This window comes from Rhinopithecus bieti, unplaced genomic scaffold (assembly GCF_001698545.2).
Source record: "Rhinopithecus bieti isolate Rb0 unplaced genomic scaffold, ASM169854v2 scaffold_31527, whole genome shotgun sequence".
Classification (NCBI taxonomy): domain Eukaryota; kingdom Metazoa; phylum Chordata; class Mammalia; order Primates; family Cercopithecidae; genus Rhinopithecus; species Rhinopithecus bieti.
Genome location: NW_016813959.1, coordinates 2499850 through 2517124, shown reverse-complemented (window position 1 = coordinate 2517124; position 17275 = coordinate 2499850). Strand labels below are relative to the sequence as shown.

General features: G+C 42.8%; 1 protein-coding gene across 4 annotated transcripts in view; it reads right to left on the bottom strand.

Moving 5' to 3' along the window:
* Window positions 1-16905, bottom strand: part of STX8 (syntaxin 8) — a 350582-nt gene extending 333677 nt beyond the window's left edge. For 3 of the 4 annotated variants that reach the window (XR_001880919.1, XR_001880918.1, XM_017849240.1), the window contains exons 1-2: window positions 16739-16853; window positions 9854-9953 (exon numbers count right to left, since the gene is read on the bottom strand). Coding sequence is in view for 2 of the 4 variants with exons in the window: in XM_017849240.1 (XP_017704729.1) it covers window positions 9854-9953; window positions 16739-16755 (117 nt within the window). In the remaining 2 variants the exon portion in view is untranslated. Of the gene's footprint in view, window positions 1-9853; window positions 9954-16738 lie in introns of all 4 variants that reach the window. The other variant, XM_017849241.1, reaches the window with a different exon arrangement.
* Between the last annotated feature and the right edge of the window lie 370 nt (window positions 16906-17275).

Genomic DNA, 17275 nt, shown 5'->3' with positions numbered 1-17275 from the left:
TATTATTATTATTTTTTTTTTTTTTTGAGACAGAGTCTTGCTTTGTTGCCCAGGCTGCAGTGCAATGGCATGATCTCAGCTCACTGCAACCTCCGCCTCCCGGGTTCAAGTGAGTTTCCTGCCTCAGTCTCCCGAGTAGCTGGGACTACAGGCGCCTGCCACCATGCCCAGCTAATTTTTGTATTTTTAGTAGAGACAGAGTTTCACCATATTGGTCAGACTGGTCTCGAACTCCTGACCTCAGGTGATCCACCCACCTCGGCCTCCCAAAATGCTGGGATTACAGGCATGAGCCACCGTGCCTAGACTGAAAGATTATTAAAAACCGTAGAGGCTGGGCTGAAAGACTATTAAAAACAGCAGAGGCCAGGTGCGGTGGCTCACACCTGTGATCATAGCTCTGTGGGAGGCCGAGGTGGGAGGATCACGAGGTCAGGATTTCAAAACCAGCCTGGCCAACATGGTGAAACCCTGTCTCTACTAAAAATACAAAAATTAGCTGGGCGTGGTGGCAGGTGCCTATAGTCCCAGCTACTCGGGAGACTAAAGCAGGAGACTCGCTTGAACCTGGGAGACGGAGCTTGCAGTGAGCTGAGATCCGGCCACTGCACTCCAGCCTGGGCAACAGAGCAAGACTCCGTCTCAAAAAAAAAAAAAAAAAAACCAAAACAGTAGAGGAATTCAGTATGGTCATTAGTCATAAAGAAGTGAAAAATATCAAGGGCATTCCTAAGTTTAAGTAATACCTAGGAAGAGTTTTTTAAATTATTATTTTATTTTTATTTTTATTTTTTTGAGATGGAGTCTCATTCTGTCGTCCAGGCTGGAGTGCAGTGGCGTGATCTTGGCTCACTGCAAGCTCCGCCTCCCGGGTTCACACCATTCTCCTGCCTCAGCCTCCCGAGTAGAGTAGCTGGGACTACAGGCACCCCCCACCATGCCCGGCTAATTTTTCTGTAGTTTTAGTAGAGACGGGGTTTCACCGTGTTAGCCAGGATGGACACGATCTCCTGACTTCATGATCTGCTCGCCTCGGCCTCCCAAAGTGCTGGGATTACAGGCATGAGCCACTGCCCCTGACTAAATTGCTATTTTAAAACTTCATTAACAATACCAATAAAATCTAAAAAATATCTAGCACAGTGCCTGGCACATAGTAACTGTGCAATGAATACTGCTGAAAGAAACAAAAGGAAACGCTCAATATTGTAAAAATGTTAAGTCTTTCCCCAACTTAAATCTATAAACATACATGTTATTTGAAATCCCATTTGGAATTCTTTTATTGCAGAAGAGGTGGTAATTAAGGCACAGCACAGTTGTCGTTTTTTTTTTAATGAAGTTTTACAAAATTATTCTGACAGAAAGATAAATGAAGGAAGATAAAAGCCATGAATATGTATCATGTTCATAGGGGCCTTAATCAGAAATAAAGTGATTATAAAAAACTACAATAGCTGACGCTGGCAATTACCAACAGCTTCAATAGTGCAACATAACAAACGGCCCAGAAACAATGTGGCTGTGTAAAAATTCAGTGAATGAGGCCGGGCGTGGTGGCTCACACCTGTAATCCCAGCACTTTGGGAGGCCGAGGCGGGCAGATCACGAGGTCAGGAGATCAAGACCATCCTGGCTAACACTGTGAAACCCCATCTCTACTAAAAATACAAAAAATTAGCCAGGCGTGGTGACGGGCACCTGGAGTCCCAGCTACTCGGGAGGCTGAGGCAGGACAATGGCGTGAACCCGGGAGGCGGAGCTTGCAGTGAGCCAAAATGGCGCCACTGCACTCCAGCCTGGGCGACACAGCACGACTATCTCAAAAAAAAAAAAAAAAAAAATTCAGTGAATGAAATATGAACTATTTCATATGAGGGAAAGAAATTCATAATTGAGCAAATGGGGAAAAAATAAAATTAGACACCTATGACACACCAAAGTAGACACCAAGTATTTCAAAGATTTATACAAACAAAACAAAATAACAGAAAAAAGCTTAAGGAAAATTTAGATAATTATTTATATAACCTCTGTATGTAAAAGGCCTTTTTAAGCACAATATCTCCTTCCCTCATTAGAAAAGATCACCAATAAACATGCTGATAATTTCAAATAAAATTTAAAAACCGGTACATGTTTTACAATGTCACTTACAAAATCAAGTTAATAGAGAAAGTATTTTTACTAAATATGCCAGATCAAAGCTTAATATAGTTAACATATATAAAAAGAAATCTTTGAAATTAAGAAACAAGGCTGGGCACAGTGGATCATGCTTGTAATCCCAGCACTTTGGGAGGCCAAGGCAGGAGGATCTCTTGAGGCCAGGAGTTTGAGACCAGCCTGGCCAACAGGATGAAACCCCATCTCTACTAAAAATAAAAAACTTAGCCAGGCATGGTGGTGGGTGCCTGCAATCCCAGCCATTTGGGAGGCTACGGCAGGAGAATCGCTTGAACCTGGGAGGCTCGGAGCTTGCAGTGAGCCGAGATTGTGCCACTGCACTCCAGCCTGGGCAACAACAGCAAAACTCCATCTGGACCAAAAAAAAAAAAAAGAAAAGAAAAGATGTTCAAGACGTAATAAAAAATGCATATTAAACTGTAGCATAGTATTTTTACCTAGTAGAGATTTTTTCAAAGATAATCAAAATTGGTATAGAAATGTTATTCTGCAATATATGTGTTCAAAAGGCTTAAAATGTTATACAACCCAAATCCGGAAAGTCTACACTGAAGAATTTATTTCAACATTTGGCTACACTTAAAAATCATTTGTAATTAGGAAGAATCTAACTGTCTAAGAAGATGACACTAGTTAAATAGATAACAGCCCTTCATGTAAAAGATGAAACCATATATTTACTAGAAGAAAGCAGGAATAAATTTTTTATAACCTGGAAACAGCAAAAACTTAGATACGACTAAATATATGGAAGAATTAAAGATTGACAGCCAACTTCATTTAAAAAAAAAAAAAAACTTTCGGCCAGGCGTGGTGGCTCACGCCTGTAATCCCAGCACTTTGGGAGGCTGAGGTAGGTGGATCACGAGGTCAGGAGATCAAGACTACCCTGGCTAACACAGTGAAACCCCGTCTCTACTAAAAATACAAAAAATTATAAATATATAAAAAGCCGGGTGTGGTGGTGGGCACCTGTAGTCCCAGCTACTTGGGAGGCTGAGGCAGGAGAACGGCATGAATCCAGGAGGAGGAGCTTGCAGTGAGCTGAGATCGCGCCACTGCACTCCAGCCTGGGTGACAGAGTGAGACTCCATCTCAGAAAAAAAGCAAAAACACAAAAGAAACTTTCACATGACAAAACTACCAGAAGCAAGTCAAATGTCAAATGATAAAGGAAAGGAAATAACTGCAATTTATCACGAGGAGCCAATCTCCCTAATACGTGAGGAGCTCTTAAAAGATCAAGACTAAAAAGGCTAATAATCCAGTAGGAAAATAGACAAAAGACAACACAGTTCACAGAAAGAATATATATGTAAATGGCCCTCAAGCATATGAAAACGCACTCCACTTGACTCATTATATGAGAAATACAAATTTAAAACGACACTGAAATACCATTTCTCACTTACCAGGTTAAGAAAATTCAGAAGACTCGCAACACCCTCTGTTGGCCAGGCTGTGAAGAAACAGAAGCGCTCACACATTGCTGGTGGGGTGCCAAGGGTGACAACCCCTTTGAGGGAGGATTTCACAACAGGTTTAAAAAAAATTACATATGCCCTGGTTCTGAGAACTTACCTTTCAAAGACACCTATGCACATAATTTTTTTAAAGGACAAAGTTATTTACTGTGGCATTATTCACAGCAGCTCAAGACTGGAAGCAATCTAATTGCCCTTCCTTAGGAGACAGGTTAAATAAAGAATGTTACATCTATGCAATAGAGTACCCACACAGCCCTAAAGAAGAATAAGGAATATGAAATAAAATGTAGAGTGAAAAGACCAAGATATGAAAGAGTGTGTCATTCATTCATTCATTCATTCATTCATTGAGATGGAGTTTCACTCTTGTTGCCCAGGCTGGAGTGCAATGGCACAATCTCGGCTCACTCGGCTCACTGCAACCTCCGCCTCCTGAGTTCAAGTGATTCTCCTGCCTCAGTCTCCCAAGTAGCTGGGATTACAGGTGCTTGCCAGGATGCCCGGCTAATCTGTTGTATTTTTAGTAGAGACACGGTTTCGCCATGTTGGCCAGGATGGTCCCAAACTCCTGACCTCAGGTGATCCACCTGTCTAGGCCTCCCAAAGTGCTGGGATTGCAGGCATGAGCTACCATGCCCAGCCTGAAAGAGTATCTTTTATATACAAGGAAGAACATACACACAGACACACAGAGACACACACATACACACGCATAGAGGCTTATTTCTGCAAAAAGTAACACAGGAAGAATAAACCAAAAATTAAATGAAAATGGTTATTTAGAAGAAGTAGGTTAAGAAAAAGTAGAAAAGAGAGGAATGGGAACAAGACTAGACTTTGAGTGTCACTTTTATGTAATTTTGACTTCTGAACGATGTAAATGTTTTACTTATTTAAAATTAAATTTTAAAAGTTGGAAAAGCAACTCCTGAAAATGAATAAAACAGAAACAAACGATAACATAAGACAGAAAAGAAAGAATCAATTTTTGCAAAAGTCCTCAAAAAAATACTGGCAAACCAAAACCAGCAGCACATCAAAAAGCTTATCCACCATGATCAACTAGGCTTCATCCCTGGGATGCAAGGTTGGTTCAACATATGTAAATCAAAAAATGTGATACACCACATAAACAGAAAGAAGACAAAACCCACATGATTATCTCAATAGATGCAGAAAAGGCTTTTGATAAAATTCAACACCACTTCATGTTAAAAACTCTCAATAAACTAGGTATTCAAGGAACGTACCTCAAAATAATAAGAGCCATCTATGACAAACCCACAGCCAACATCATACTGAATGGGCAAAAGCTGGCACCATTCTGCTTGAAAACTGGCACAAGACAAGGATGCCCTCTGCCACCACTCCTGTTCAACATAGTATTGGAAGTCCTGATCAGAGCAATTAGGCAAGAGAAAAAGAGGAGAGGACAAGAGAAAAGAGAGGAGAAAGGAAAAAGGAGAGGAGAGGAGAAAAGAGAGGAGAAAGGAAAAAGGAGAGGAGAGGAGAGGGAAAGGACAAGGAAAGGGAAAGAAAAGGACAAGGAAAGGGAAAGAAAGAGGGAAAGGAAGGAAAAGGAAGGAAGGAAGGAAGGAAGGAAGGAAAAGGAAGGAAGGAAGGAAGGAAGGAAGGAAAAGGAAGGAAGGAAGGAAGGAAGGAAGGAAGGAAGGAAAAGGAAGGAAGGAAGGAAGGAAGGAAGGAAGGAAGGAAAGAAGGGAGGGAGGGAGGGAGGGAAGAAAAGAAATAAAGAAAGAAAGAAAGAGGGAGAAAGGGAGAGAAAGGGAAAGAAAAGAAAGAGAAAGAAAGAAGGAGAAGAGAGAAAGAAAGAAAGAGACAAAGAAAGAAAGAAAGGAGGGAGGGAGGGAAAAGAAAAGGTATCCAAATAGGAAGAGAGGAAGTCAAACCACCCGTTTGCAGACAACATGATCCTGTATCTAGAAAACCTCATACTCCCAGTCCAAAAGCTCAATAAGCTTATAAACAGCTTCAGTCAAGTCTCAGGATACAAAATCAAAGTGCAAAAAAATCCCTAACATTCTTGTATACCAACAGTCAAGCCAAGGGCCAAATCAGGAATGCAATCCTATTTACAATTGCCAACAGAAAATAAAATACCTAGGAAGACAGCTAACCATGGGGTAAAGATCTCTACAAGAAGAACTACAAAACACTACTCAAAGAAATCAGAGATGACACGGGTCGGGTGCGGTGGCTCACACATGTAATCCCAGCACTTTGGGAGGCTGAGGCAGGTGGATCACCAGGTCAGGAGATTGAGACCATCCTGGCTAACATGGTGAAACCCTGTCTCTACTAAAATACAAAAAATTAGCCGGGTGTGGTGGCGGGTGCCTGTAGTCCCAGCTACTCAGGAGGCTGAGGCAGAAGAATGGCGTGAACCCAGGAGGTGGAGCTTGCAGTGAGCCCACATCGCACCACTGCACTCCAGCCTGGGCGGCAATGCAAGACTCGGTCTCAGAAAAAATAAACAAATAAATAAATTTTAAAAATCAGAGATGACACAAACAAATGGAAAAACAGTCCATGCTCATGGACAGCAAGAAGCAATATCGTTAAAATGGCCATACTGCCCAAAGCAATTTATAGATTCAATGCCATTCCTATTAAACTACCATTGACATTCTTCACAGAACTAGAAAAAAGTATTTTAAAATTCATATGGAACCAAAAAAGGGCCCAAATAGCCAAGGCAATCCAGAGCAAAAAGAACAAAGCTGGGCAGGGCGCAGTGGCTCAAGCCTGTAATCCCAGGACTTTGGGAAGCCAAAGCGGGAGGATCATCTGAGGTCAGGAGTTCCAGATCAACCTGGCCAACATGGCGAGAGCCCATCTCTACTAAAACTACAAAAATTAGCTGGAAGTGGTGGCTCATGCCTGTAATCCCAGCTACCCAGGAGGCTGAGGCACGAGAATCACTTGAACCCGGGAGGCGGCGGTTGCAGTGAGCCAAGATCATGCCACTGCACTCCAGCATGGGTGACAGAGCGAGACTCTGTCTCAAAAAAATAATAATCAAATAAAAATAACAAAGCTGGAAGTACCATGCTACCCAACTTCAAACTATACTATAGGGCTACAGTAACCAAAACAGACGCAGACCAATGGAACAGAATAGAGAACCCAGTTGACCAGGCACAGTGGCTCACGCCTATAATCCCAGCACTTTGGGAGGCCAAGGCGGGTAGATCACTTGAGGTCAGGAGTTCGAGACCAGCCTGGCCAACACGGCAAAACCCTCTCTCTACTAAAACTACAAAAATTAGCTGGGCATGGTGGCACACACCTGGAATCCCAGCTACTTGGGTAGCTGAGATGCAAGAATCACTTGAAGCCAGAAGGGAGAGGTTGCAGTGAGCTGAGAGCATGCCACTGCACTCCAGCCTAGGTGATGAAGCAACACTTGTCTCAAAAAAAAAAAAAAAAAGAGTACCCAGAAATAAGGCCGCATGTACAACTATCTGATCTTCGACAAACCTGACAAAAACAAGCAATGGGGAAAGGATTCCCTACTCAGTAAGTGTTGCTGGGATAACTGGCTACCATGTGCACAAGATAGAAACTGGACTCCTTCCTTACACCATATGCAAAAATTAACTCAAGATGGATTAAAGACTTACGTGTAAAACCTAAATCTATACAAACCCTGGAAGACAACCTAGGCAATACCATTCTGGACATAAGAACAGGCAAAGATTTCATGACAAAGACACTAAAAACCATTGCAACAAAAGCAAAAACTGACAAATAGGCTCTAATCAACTAAAGAGCTTCTGCATAGAAAAGGAAACTATCCACAGAGTGAACAAACAGTCTACATACTGGGAGAAAATAGTTGAAAACTATGCATCTGACAAAGGTCTAATATGCAGTATCTATAAGGAACCTATGAAAATTTACAAGAAAAATCCACCCCATTAAAAAGCGGGCAAAGGACATAAACAGACACTTTTCAAAAGAAGACAGATATGGTCCCAAAAAACATAGAAAAAAAGCTCAACATCACTGATCATTAGAGAAGTGCAAATCGAAACCACAAGGAGATACCATCTCACACCAGTCAGAACGGCTATTACTAAAAAGTCAAAAAATAACAGATGCTGGTGAGGTTGCAGAGAAAAAGGAATGTTTATACACTGTTGGTGGGAGTGTAAATCAGTTCAATCATTGTGGAAGACAGTGTGGCAATTCCTCAAAGAACTAAAAAGAGAAATACTATTTGATCCAGCAATCCTGTTATTGGATTGGGTATATACCCGAAGGAACAGAAACCATTCTTCCATAAAGACACATGCATGTGGGCGGGGCGCAGTGGCTCACACCTGTAATCTCAGCACTTTGGGAGGCCGAGGTGTGTAGATCACCTGAGGTCAGGTGTTCGAGACAAGCCTGGCCAATGTGGCGAAAACCCATCTCTGCTAAAAATACAAAAATTAGCCAGGCCTGGTGGCAGGCGCTTGTAATCCCAGCTACTCGGGAGGCTGGCGTAGGAGAATTGCTTGAACCAGGAAGGCAGAGGTTGCAGTGAGCTGAGATCGCACCACTGCACTCCAGCCTGGGCAACAAGAGCAAAACTCCGTCTCAAAAACAGAAAGAGACACATGCATGTGTATGTTCACTGCAGTACTATTCACAATAACAAAACACATAGAATCATCTAATGCCCATCAGTGATAGATCAGATAGAGAAAATGTGGTACATATACAACATGGAATATTATGCCGCAGTAAAAAGGATCAAGATCTTGTCCTTTGCAGGAACATAGATGGAGCTGAAGGCCATTCTCCTTAGCAAACTAATGCAGGAACAGAAAACCAAATACCACATGTTCTCACATTCTGTAGGTTGGTTGTTCACTCTGTTGATACAGGAGACAGCTAAATGGTGAGAACATATAGATACACAGAGGGAAGTAACACACACTGGGGCCTAGCAGAGGGAGGAAGTCAGAAGCAGGAAGAGATCAGGAAAAATAGTAAGTGCTAGGCTTAATACCTGGGTGACAAAATAATGTGTACCACAAACCCCCATAACACAAGCTTACCTATACGACAAATCTGCATATGTACCCCTGAACTTGAAAGCTAAAGTCTTAAAAAAAAATTCTCATAACTTCGGAACATAATAACCTCAGTATTCTTAGTAGATTAATCTAAACTTAAAAAGACTCAAATTTTGAACTTAGTGTTCGTCGCGGTACTTTATAGTCATTCGGAAACCATTTTCTGTAAACTGTAAAATAGACCAAATGAGTCAAAACATACTGATGCTTTTGGAAACTAGGATTCTCAGTGTGAGAGAAAGCACATACAAATTTGGAATGGGGAAAATAAGGAAGAAAGGTGTGCTGTTAGATTTGAATCGAAGGCTTACATTTTTAATCATAATCACAAGTATAAACTTGTGATTTCACAAAAATCTATTTCCTAGCCAAATCCCCTCACTGTTTTATACAGCCCATAACTAAAGATGGTTTTACATCTTTTCTTTTTTGAGACAGAGTCTCACTCCGTTGCCCAGGCTGGAGTGCAGTGGCGCAATCTTGGCTCACTGCAGCCTCCGCCTCCCGGGTTCAAGCAATTCTCCCACCTCAGCCTCCCAAGTAGCTGGGACTACAGGTGTGCACCACCATGCCCGGCTAATTTCTGTATTTTTAGTAGAGATGGGGTTTCACCATGTTGCCCAGGCTAGTCTTGAATTCCTGGCCTCGAGCAATCTGCCGACCTCAGCCTCCCAATGTGCTGGGATTATAGGTGTGAGCCACCACGCCTGGCCTGTTTTTACATTTTTAATGTAAAATGTAAAAACTATAACTATCCTTGTGGTGAGGATAGAAACTCAAAGACTTGAAGACATTGTCTCTTGGCCTGCAAAGACTAAAAGATTTATTATCTGGAGGAAGTTTACTAACTCTTGAACTAGACTATAAAATTGTTAGAAATATTTAAACTAAAACAGGAGAACTTAAATGTGTTATGCTTCATTCAGTCTCAATGATTAAATAACTACTAACTGGTTGGCTGTTCTGCCAATTCAACATATGTAAGCAGAGAGATCATCATACACACATGCGCACAGAGAGCCTCAAAGAAAGATAGGGTTTTCAGACCTCAAAACTCAAACAAATCATTGGGTACTAATTCTCTCCTGCTATTACCTTCGGTGCCTTTTCACCTTTTCTTTCATACTGATTTCGTTGTTGAATTTTCTCAGCAATTTCTTGGGCAATTTGACAAGTAGAATCGTATGTGGAGAACCTGCATCAAAGTCGTAAAAAGAGAAAATGTATAAGGTTCTTTAGAAGAAATCTTTGCCCTGTCTAAGTTTGACATTTTCATTCACCAGTAAAAGCAACATGGACTGAGCGTTATTTACCATGTGCCAGGCACCATTCTGAAGGCTTCGTTAGTAATAATTCACTTAATCTCAACAGGAACGCTATGAAGTGGGTACCATTACCATCTCCAACGCGCACAGGAGAAAAGGAGGCACAAGGAGGTAAAGTGACTTGCCCAAGTGGTTCTGCCCGCTGCAAACCAAGGCTGTCCGGCCCCAGAGCCGAGGCTCTTAATGTGGGGGCCTCCGCTGCACTGGGCATGTTCTGAGCACTGGAGAAGACAGCAGTGAACAGAATGAACACAGTCCCTCTTTCAGGGAGCCCATATCTTAGAGAAAGAAAGTCATAAAACAAATAAATACATAGTATGTCAGGTGTTGACAGGTGCTAAGAAGAAAAATGCAGCAGGATAAAGGGACAGAGAGTGATGAGGAGCTGCTACTTACGTTCAGGTGACACTGAGGCAAGGTGAAGAAGCTGGCCTCACAGATGCCTGGGGGACAGCTCTAGGGTGCAGGAACAGCAAGTACTGTCTAGCCTAAAACCAAATGCTCTGGGGACAAAGGCCCCACACCCACCTGACATCTGAGCTTGCCAGAATTCTCTCAAAACATTTAATAAGCTTCTAGTTGTTATTCAGCAGGGTTGGAGGCTTTGAAGGGTTCACAGTGAACTCCCAATAGCCCCTTATGTTTTGCTTCTCTCAGAGCATTTTTACTTTCTGTCATATAGAAAATACTTAAGCAGGCCAGGCACAGTGGCTCATGCCTGTAATACCAGCACTTTGGGAGGCCGAGGCAGGCGGATCACGAGGTCAGAAGTTCGAGACAAGCCTGGCCAACATAGTGAAACTCCTCTCTCGACTAAAAATACAAAAAATTAGCCAGGCATGGTGGCGGGTGCCTATAATCCCAGCTACTTGGGAGGCTGAGGCAGGAGAATCGCTGAACCCGGGAGGCGGAGGTTGCAGTGAGCTGAGATCGCGCCACTGCACTCCAGCCTGGCGACAGTGTGAGACTCCGTCTCAAACAAACAAACACACACACAAAAAAACGAAAATACTTAAGCAGGGATACACATTTCATTTCTCCTACCAGGCAGTCTGCTCCTAAAAAGCAGAGACTCTGTGAACTAACGTGACCAGCATTCTTTTCCAGGACTAGTCCATTACAAAATACTGGAAACTCTCGTTGGCCCTAATGTCCTAATTTTTGCTTGAGCAAACAATATATTTTTTGAAACCTTCCAATTCCCACATATCATTTGAACACTGAGGGAACTTGATAAGTGGTTTTTTTAAATGAAGGAAAATGTGCCCATCAATGCCCTTAGGAATCTTACTAGAGTAATTATAGCAATAGTAACAGCTGAGTACCTGACCTGAGCCAGGTCCTATGCTAAGAGCTTTATACTGTAAGTTTTGCAAGGATCCTGAGGGAGGATCCTGAACCACTAACCACTATACTCTAAAGCAGCACCATTCACGTATATATCATATACATATCATACACATTCACATATATCATCTATATCACTGATACATATATTCATACATATCACATACGTATCTTTTATATCCATATATACTATATATGCATATATATCACATGTACATCATTCATATATGTATTCATGGATGTGTGTATGGAAAAATAGCAGTATACAAGAAAACACAGAATTAAGAAAATAGGAGGCTAATAAGGAAAATTGGGTCCTGCTCCCAACTTTGCCACATTTCACCTTTTTTTCCTCCATATTATCATGAAAAGAGGAGCCTAGGTCTGGCTCTGGGGTCCAGACCATACATATTAAAATCAACCACATATAGTAAGCTTTGCCTCCTGCCAAATGTGGGATCTAAGTGGTAAGTATGTCTGGAGTTCAGAGGTGGGAGAGATTACTGTTGGCCAAGGTGCTCAGATGGAAAACGTCCATGAGGTTACATCTGGATGACCACAAGGTTAAAGCAGGTCTCTTATTCAGACAGGAGGCAGGAGCACATTCTAGACTTAGTGAAAGACAGAGCAAGCAAAGATGAACAGAGAGGAACGTGTCCGGCACGTTTGGCTGCGTGCTGGCCCTGGAAGCCTGGTAAGTAAAAATGGTAGACATGAGTAGAAGCTAGTTTCTGCAGAGCCTTGAACACCAGTCTAACAAGGTTAGACTTCAAGGAGAATTTCAGAGCCATAGAGGACACTTTTACACACAGAGAGAGGCCCTAAAGAGGTTATGAGAAATGTAACAGCTGCCACAAACTCCCAGGTGTCCTGACTCCAGTCCTTGTGTTGTTATTTTAGCCCTAAAGAGCAGTAGTTCTGAAACAAGTTGGAATCACTGGGGAAATCTTTAAAAAAATAACAATGCCTGGTCCCAACCTCAGCATTCTGATTGAACTGGTACGGGGTTTGTCCTGGGTGTGGGGAGCTTTAAGAGTTTTCCAAGAGATTCCAATCTGTGGCAAAGTCCAGGAACCCTTGGCCTGGGGTAATAGACAACCTTATTACACTATCAAGCACACAGGTGCCTGAAGTACTAGTTTAGAAAAAGTAATCTGGCGGAGGGGCTGAGGCAGGAGAATTGCTTGAACCCGGGAGGCAGAGGTTGCAGTGAGCTGAGATCGCGCCATTGCACTACAGCCTGGGAGACAAGAGAGGCTTCGACTAAAAAAAAGAAAAAAGAAAAAAAAACAACGTAATCTGGGCCAGGCATGGGTGTGGTGGCTCATGCCTGTAATCCCAGCACTTTGGGAGGCCAAGATGGGCGGATCACCTGAGGTCAGGAGTTCAAGACCAGCCTGGCCAACATGGTAAAACCCCGTACTAGAAACACAAAAATTAGCTGGGTGTGGTGGCGGGTGCTTGTAATCCCAGCTACTCGGGAGGCTGAGATAGGAGAATCACTTGAACTTAGGAGGCAGAGGCTGCAGTGAGCCAAGATCGTGCCACTGCACTCCAGCCTGGACGATGGAACAAGACTCTGTCTCAGAAAAAAAAAAAAAAAAAAAAATGTGTGGAGGGCACAGATGAAACAAGAATGGCAGAATACTGATAATTACAGAAATTGGGTGGTGAGTATGGAAGGGGCCCATTGTACTATTCTAGTTTGTATATCTTTTACCTTCCAAAATAAAGTTTTAAAAGCAAATCAACAAAAGAAGACTATGCTACCAACATAAAAAGTCCAATCAGGAATATAAAACTATTAAAGTTTAACTGTAATTTTTCTGGAAACAGTATATCATCAACAAATAAGTTACCCTGGCGGTAAAGCTAATTAACGTTAGCAAAGAACCAGTTCACAGACAGTAGCATGTGCTACGTCTGTTAAACGGCGAGCTTACCGCTTGTTTTGATGGACCATTAAAATAGTAACTGCTCTATTCCATTTCTAAACACTGAGGGAGGTGCCAATGACCTATGATTTTAGCAACACAAAGGTAAAACTGTAGTTGAATCTGTTTTGATAGGTTTTTTGTTTGTTTGTTTGTTTTGTTTTGTTTTGACATGGAATCTCGCTCTGTCACCTAGGCTGGAGTGCAGTGGTGCGATCTCAGCTCACTGCACATCTGCCTCCCAGGTTCAAGTGATTCTCCTGCCTCAGCCTCCTGAGTAGCTGGTATTACAGGCGTGCACCACCATGCCCAGCTAATTTTCGCATTTTTAGTAGAGATGGGGTTTCACCATGTTGGTCAGGCTGGTCTCAAACTCCTGACCTTGTGATCTGCCTGCCTCAGCCTCCCAAAGTGCTGGGATTACAGGCGTGAGCCACTGCACCTGGCCTTTTATAGGTTTTTAAAGAAGGTGGCGGGCAATTTAGGAATATGTATTGTAAACCAAAAATAAAATTCTGAGGGCCTCCCCCACGGGCAACCATCTGCATGGATCCCACCCCCCAGGCAAGGGCATTCCAAAGTTAACCTGAAACAGGTCTTAAGTCTGATAAGAACCATTTACAATCTATTCTCTCTAAAGCCTGCTACCCAGAGGTTTCATTTGCATGATAAAATCTTGGTCTCCACTACCCCTTATCATAACCCAGACATTCCTTTCTATTGATAATAAGTCAACCAATTGCCAATCAGAAAATTTTTCCAACTACTTATGACCTTGAAGCCTCCCCCACCCCCTTCGAGGTGTCCCACCCTTCTGGATTGAGCCATCATAAATCTCACATGTATTAACTCATGTATAATTCTTCCTAAATTGTATAAAAGCAAGCTGTTCCCCAACCACCTTAGGCACAGGTCTTCAGAACCTCCTGAGGCTGTGTCATGGGTGCATTCTTGTTTTTTGTTTTTTTTTTGTTTTTTTTTTTGAGATGGAGTATCACCCTGTCGCCCAGACTGGAGTGCAGTGGCGCGATCTCGGCTCACTGCAACCTCTGCCTCCCAGGTTCACGCGATTCTCCCGCCTCAGCCTCCCAAGTAGCTAGGATTACAGGTGCACGCCTCCACGCTCAGCTAATTTTTTTTGTATTTTTAGTAGAGACAGGGTTTCACCATGTTGGCCAGGCTGGTCTCGAACTCCTGACCTCGTGATCCACACAGGTGCATTCTTAACCTTGGCAAAATAAACTTTCTAAATTGATGGAGTCCTGTCTCAGATACTTTGGGGTTCACAGTATCAAGGGTCTTAAAAATGTTCGTACCCTTCAGACCTCACTTTCAACAATCTAATGAGAAAGCCACTTAGTCAAACTAATTGAGAATAACAAAAAATAAATAAATAAATGCTTTCACTTTCAACAGTTCTAATTCCTACTTCTAGACAGGGAGCCCAAGGAAATAAGAGATGGAACAAAGGAACTGGCTTTGCAATCATAAAACAAAACAAAACATCAAAAAAACAAAAAACTAATATGAGGAGAAAAATAAATTATAGTCATTCATGTGATGCATTATTACACAACATAAGAAAATTATGAGGCCGGGTGTGGTGGCTCACACCTGTAATCACAGCACTTTGGGAGGCCGAGGCAGGCAGATTGCCTGAGCTCAGGAGTTTGAGATCAGCCTGGGCAACAGGGTGAAACCCTGTCTCTACTAAAATACAAAAAATTAGCTGGGTGTGGCAGCATGCGTCTGTAGTTCCAGCTACTCTGGAAGCTGAGGCAGGAGAGTTGCTTGAACCCGGGAGGTGGAGGTTGCAGTGAGCCAAGATCACGCCATTGCACTCCAGCCTGGGTGACAGAGCAAGACTCCATCTCAAAAAAAAAAGAGAGAAAGAAAATTATGTTTTCAAAGAATGTCCAATGACATAGAGAAATGCTGTTTTACTATATATATATAATACAGATTAAAGTAACAAATTCATTGTTAAAAATTAAATAATGGCTATTTCCAAATTATAGAGTTAAAGATGCTATTTATTTTCCTCTGCAAATTTTCAATATTCTCTAAATTGGATATTCTCTATCAAGGGGTGTATATAACTGTTAAAATTAGGGATTTGGGTTTTTTTGTTTTTTGTTTTTGAGGCGGAGTTTCGCTCTTGTTGCCCAGGCTGGAGTGCAATGGCACTATGTCAGCTCACCACAACCTACATCTCTCGGGTTCAAGCGATTCTCCTGCCTCAGTCTCCCGAGCAGCTGGGATTACAGGCATCCGCCACCATGCCCAGCCAATTTTGTAATCTTTAGTAGAGAGGGGGTTTCTCCATGTTGGTCAGGCTGGTCTCGAACTCCCGACCTCAGGTGATCCGCCTGCGTCGGTCTCCCAAAGTACTGGGATTACAGGCGTGAGCCACCACCGCGTCTGGCCTAAAATTAGGTCTAAAAAAGTCAATGGTAAATTAAATAATTGACCCAAATAACCTAGATTCCAGGTAACTCAACTTTGTTCTTGGAACCCATTCTTCTAATATCCAGGCTGAGGGTAACTTAAAGAATTATAAACTATATTAGAAATAACAACATAAGACATATATTCCAACAAGAACGTTATAGAACTGTAATGTTTTTAATTATTAAGCAGAAAGGTCAAGTCTATGTTCAATAACAATATGTTCCTGGGATCAAACAATATGTTCCTTGAGATCAAAAGTTGCATCTTTCATCAAGCAGTCCTTGGGATTAACTGCTAAATAAATGACCCTTATCAGCTATTGTTTTACTGCAGAAGCTACTGCTAAAGGAAAAGACTTCATGATATTAACTCAAGAAAGTGCAAAATGCCTTATAAACAAGCGCATAATTTCCCTCCCAGGTTCCTGTATCTGGAAGGGCCCCCAGGATCTAGGTCTTAGACCCAGCTGGTTACTAACTGGCTGGTGACCATGGATTCTGAACCTCGGTTTCTCCACCTGTGAAATAACGGGGTTTACCGAGATGGACTGACATGCTACAAAAAGGTTATTTAGACTTCACTTTTATAGGAGTCCAAGGAAGCCTGCACCGGCCAGCTCCACAACCAGGATGGGCGGGAAATCCCCGCACCGAGATGCAGCCCAGAAAAGCTAGAGGAATATTCAGAGATTTGGCTCAAAGCCTCAGCTCTCCAGCTGACCACCCGGTCTCCTTCCCCAGCTACCCTTGGAAGGACCAAGGGTGGCGGGATGTGGCTGAGTCCCCTCAGTAGAGGAAGGGTCTCGCTGCCCCTCCCCTCACCCGAAAGGCCTCCAGGGGCAATGCGAAGTGATGGCCTGCTCCCCGGAAGCCCGGCTTCCCCGAAGGTCCCTCCGCGCACCGCCACCCTCACCCTGGGCTCACCAGGGGTCCGGTGCCATCCTGCAGACTCCGCCCGCCGCTCGGACTCTTCCTGCTCTTAGCAGCTGACTACGGCGGCCCGTACGGCTCACTCCCCGCAGTTCGTCCCGTGCGCGACCGGAGCCTGGAGTTTGCAAAGTGAATAACTAGAGCCTAAGAACCATGATCAGAAAAAGGAAAGTGCTCCCCTGGGAACAGTTGGCTGGCGCAATCTACTCCCACTAAGAGACGCGAACAGCTGAGCTCAGTTAAAATTGTTAAATAGAAACTAAGCATTTTCCCAGGAAGGTGGGAGCGCTGCAAGACCTCTGTAGCAGTTACTTAAAAATTTATCCTGCTTCAAAAAAAACAAAACAACAAACAAAAAACTAGGTTGCGGTGAGACTTGCACGCTTCGTAAACTTACTACAACCTACTTTAAGTTAACTTTATGATATGTAAATTATACCTCAATAACGCTTTTAAAATAGATTTAAAATATTTTTTCACGCTGCTTTAAACAGGGGCCCAAAGAAGTATCGATTTTATTTATACATATAT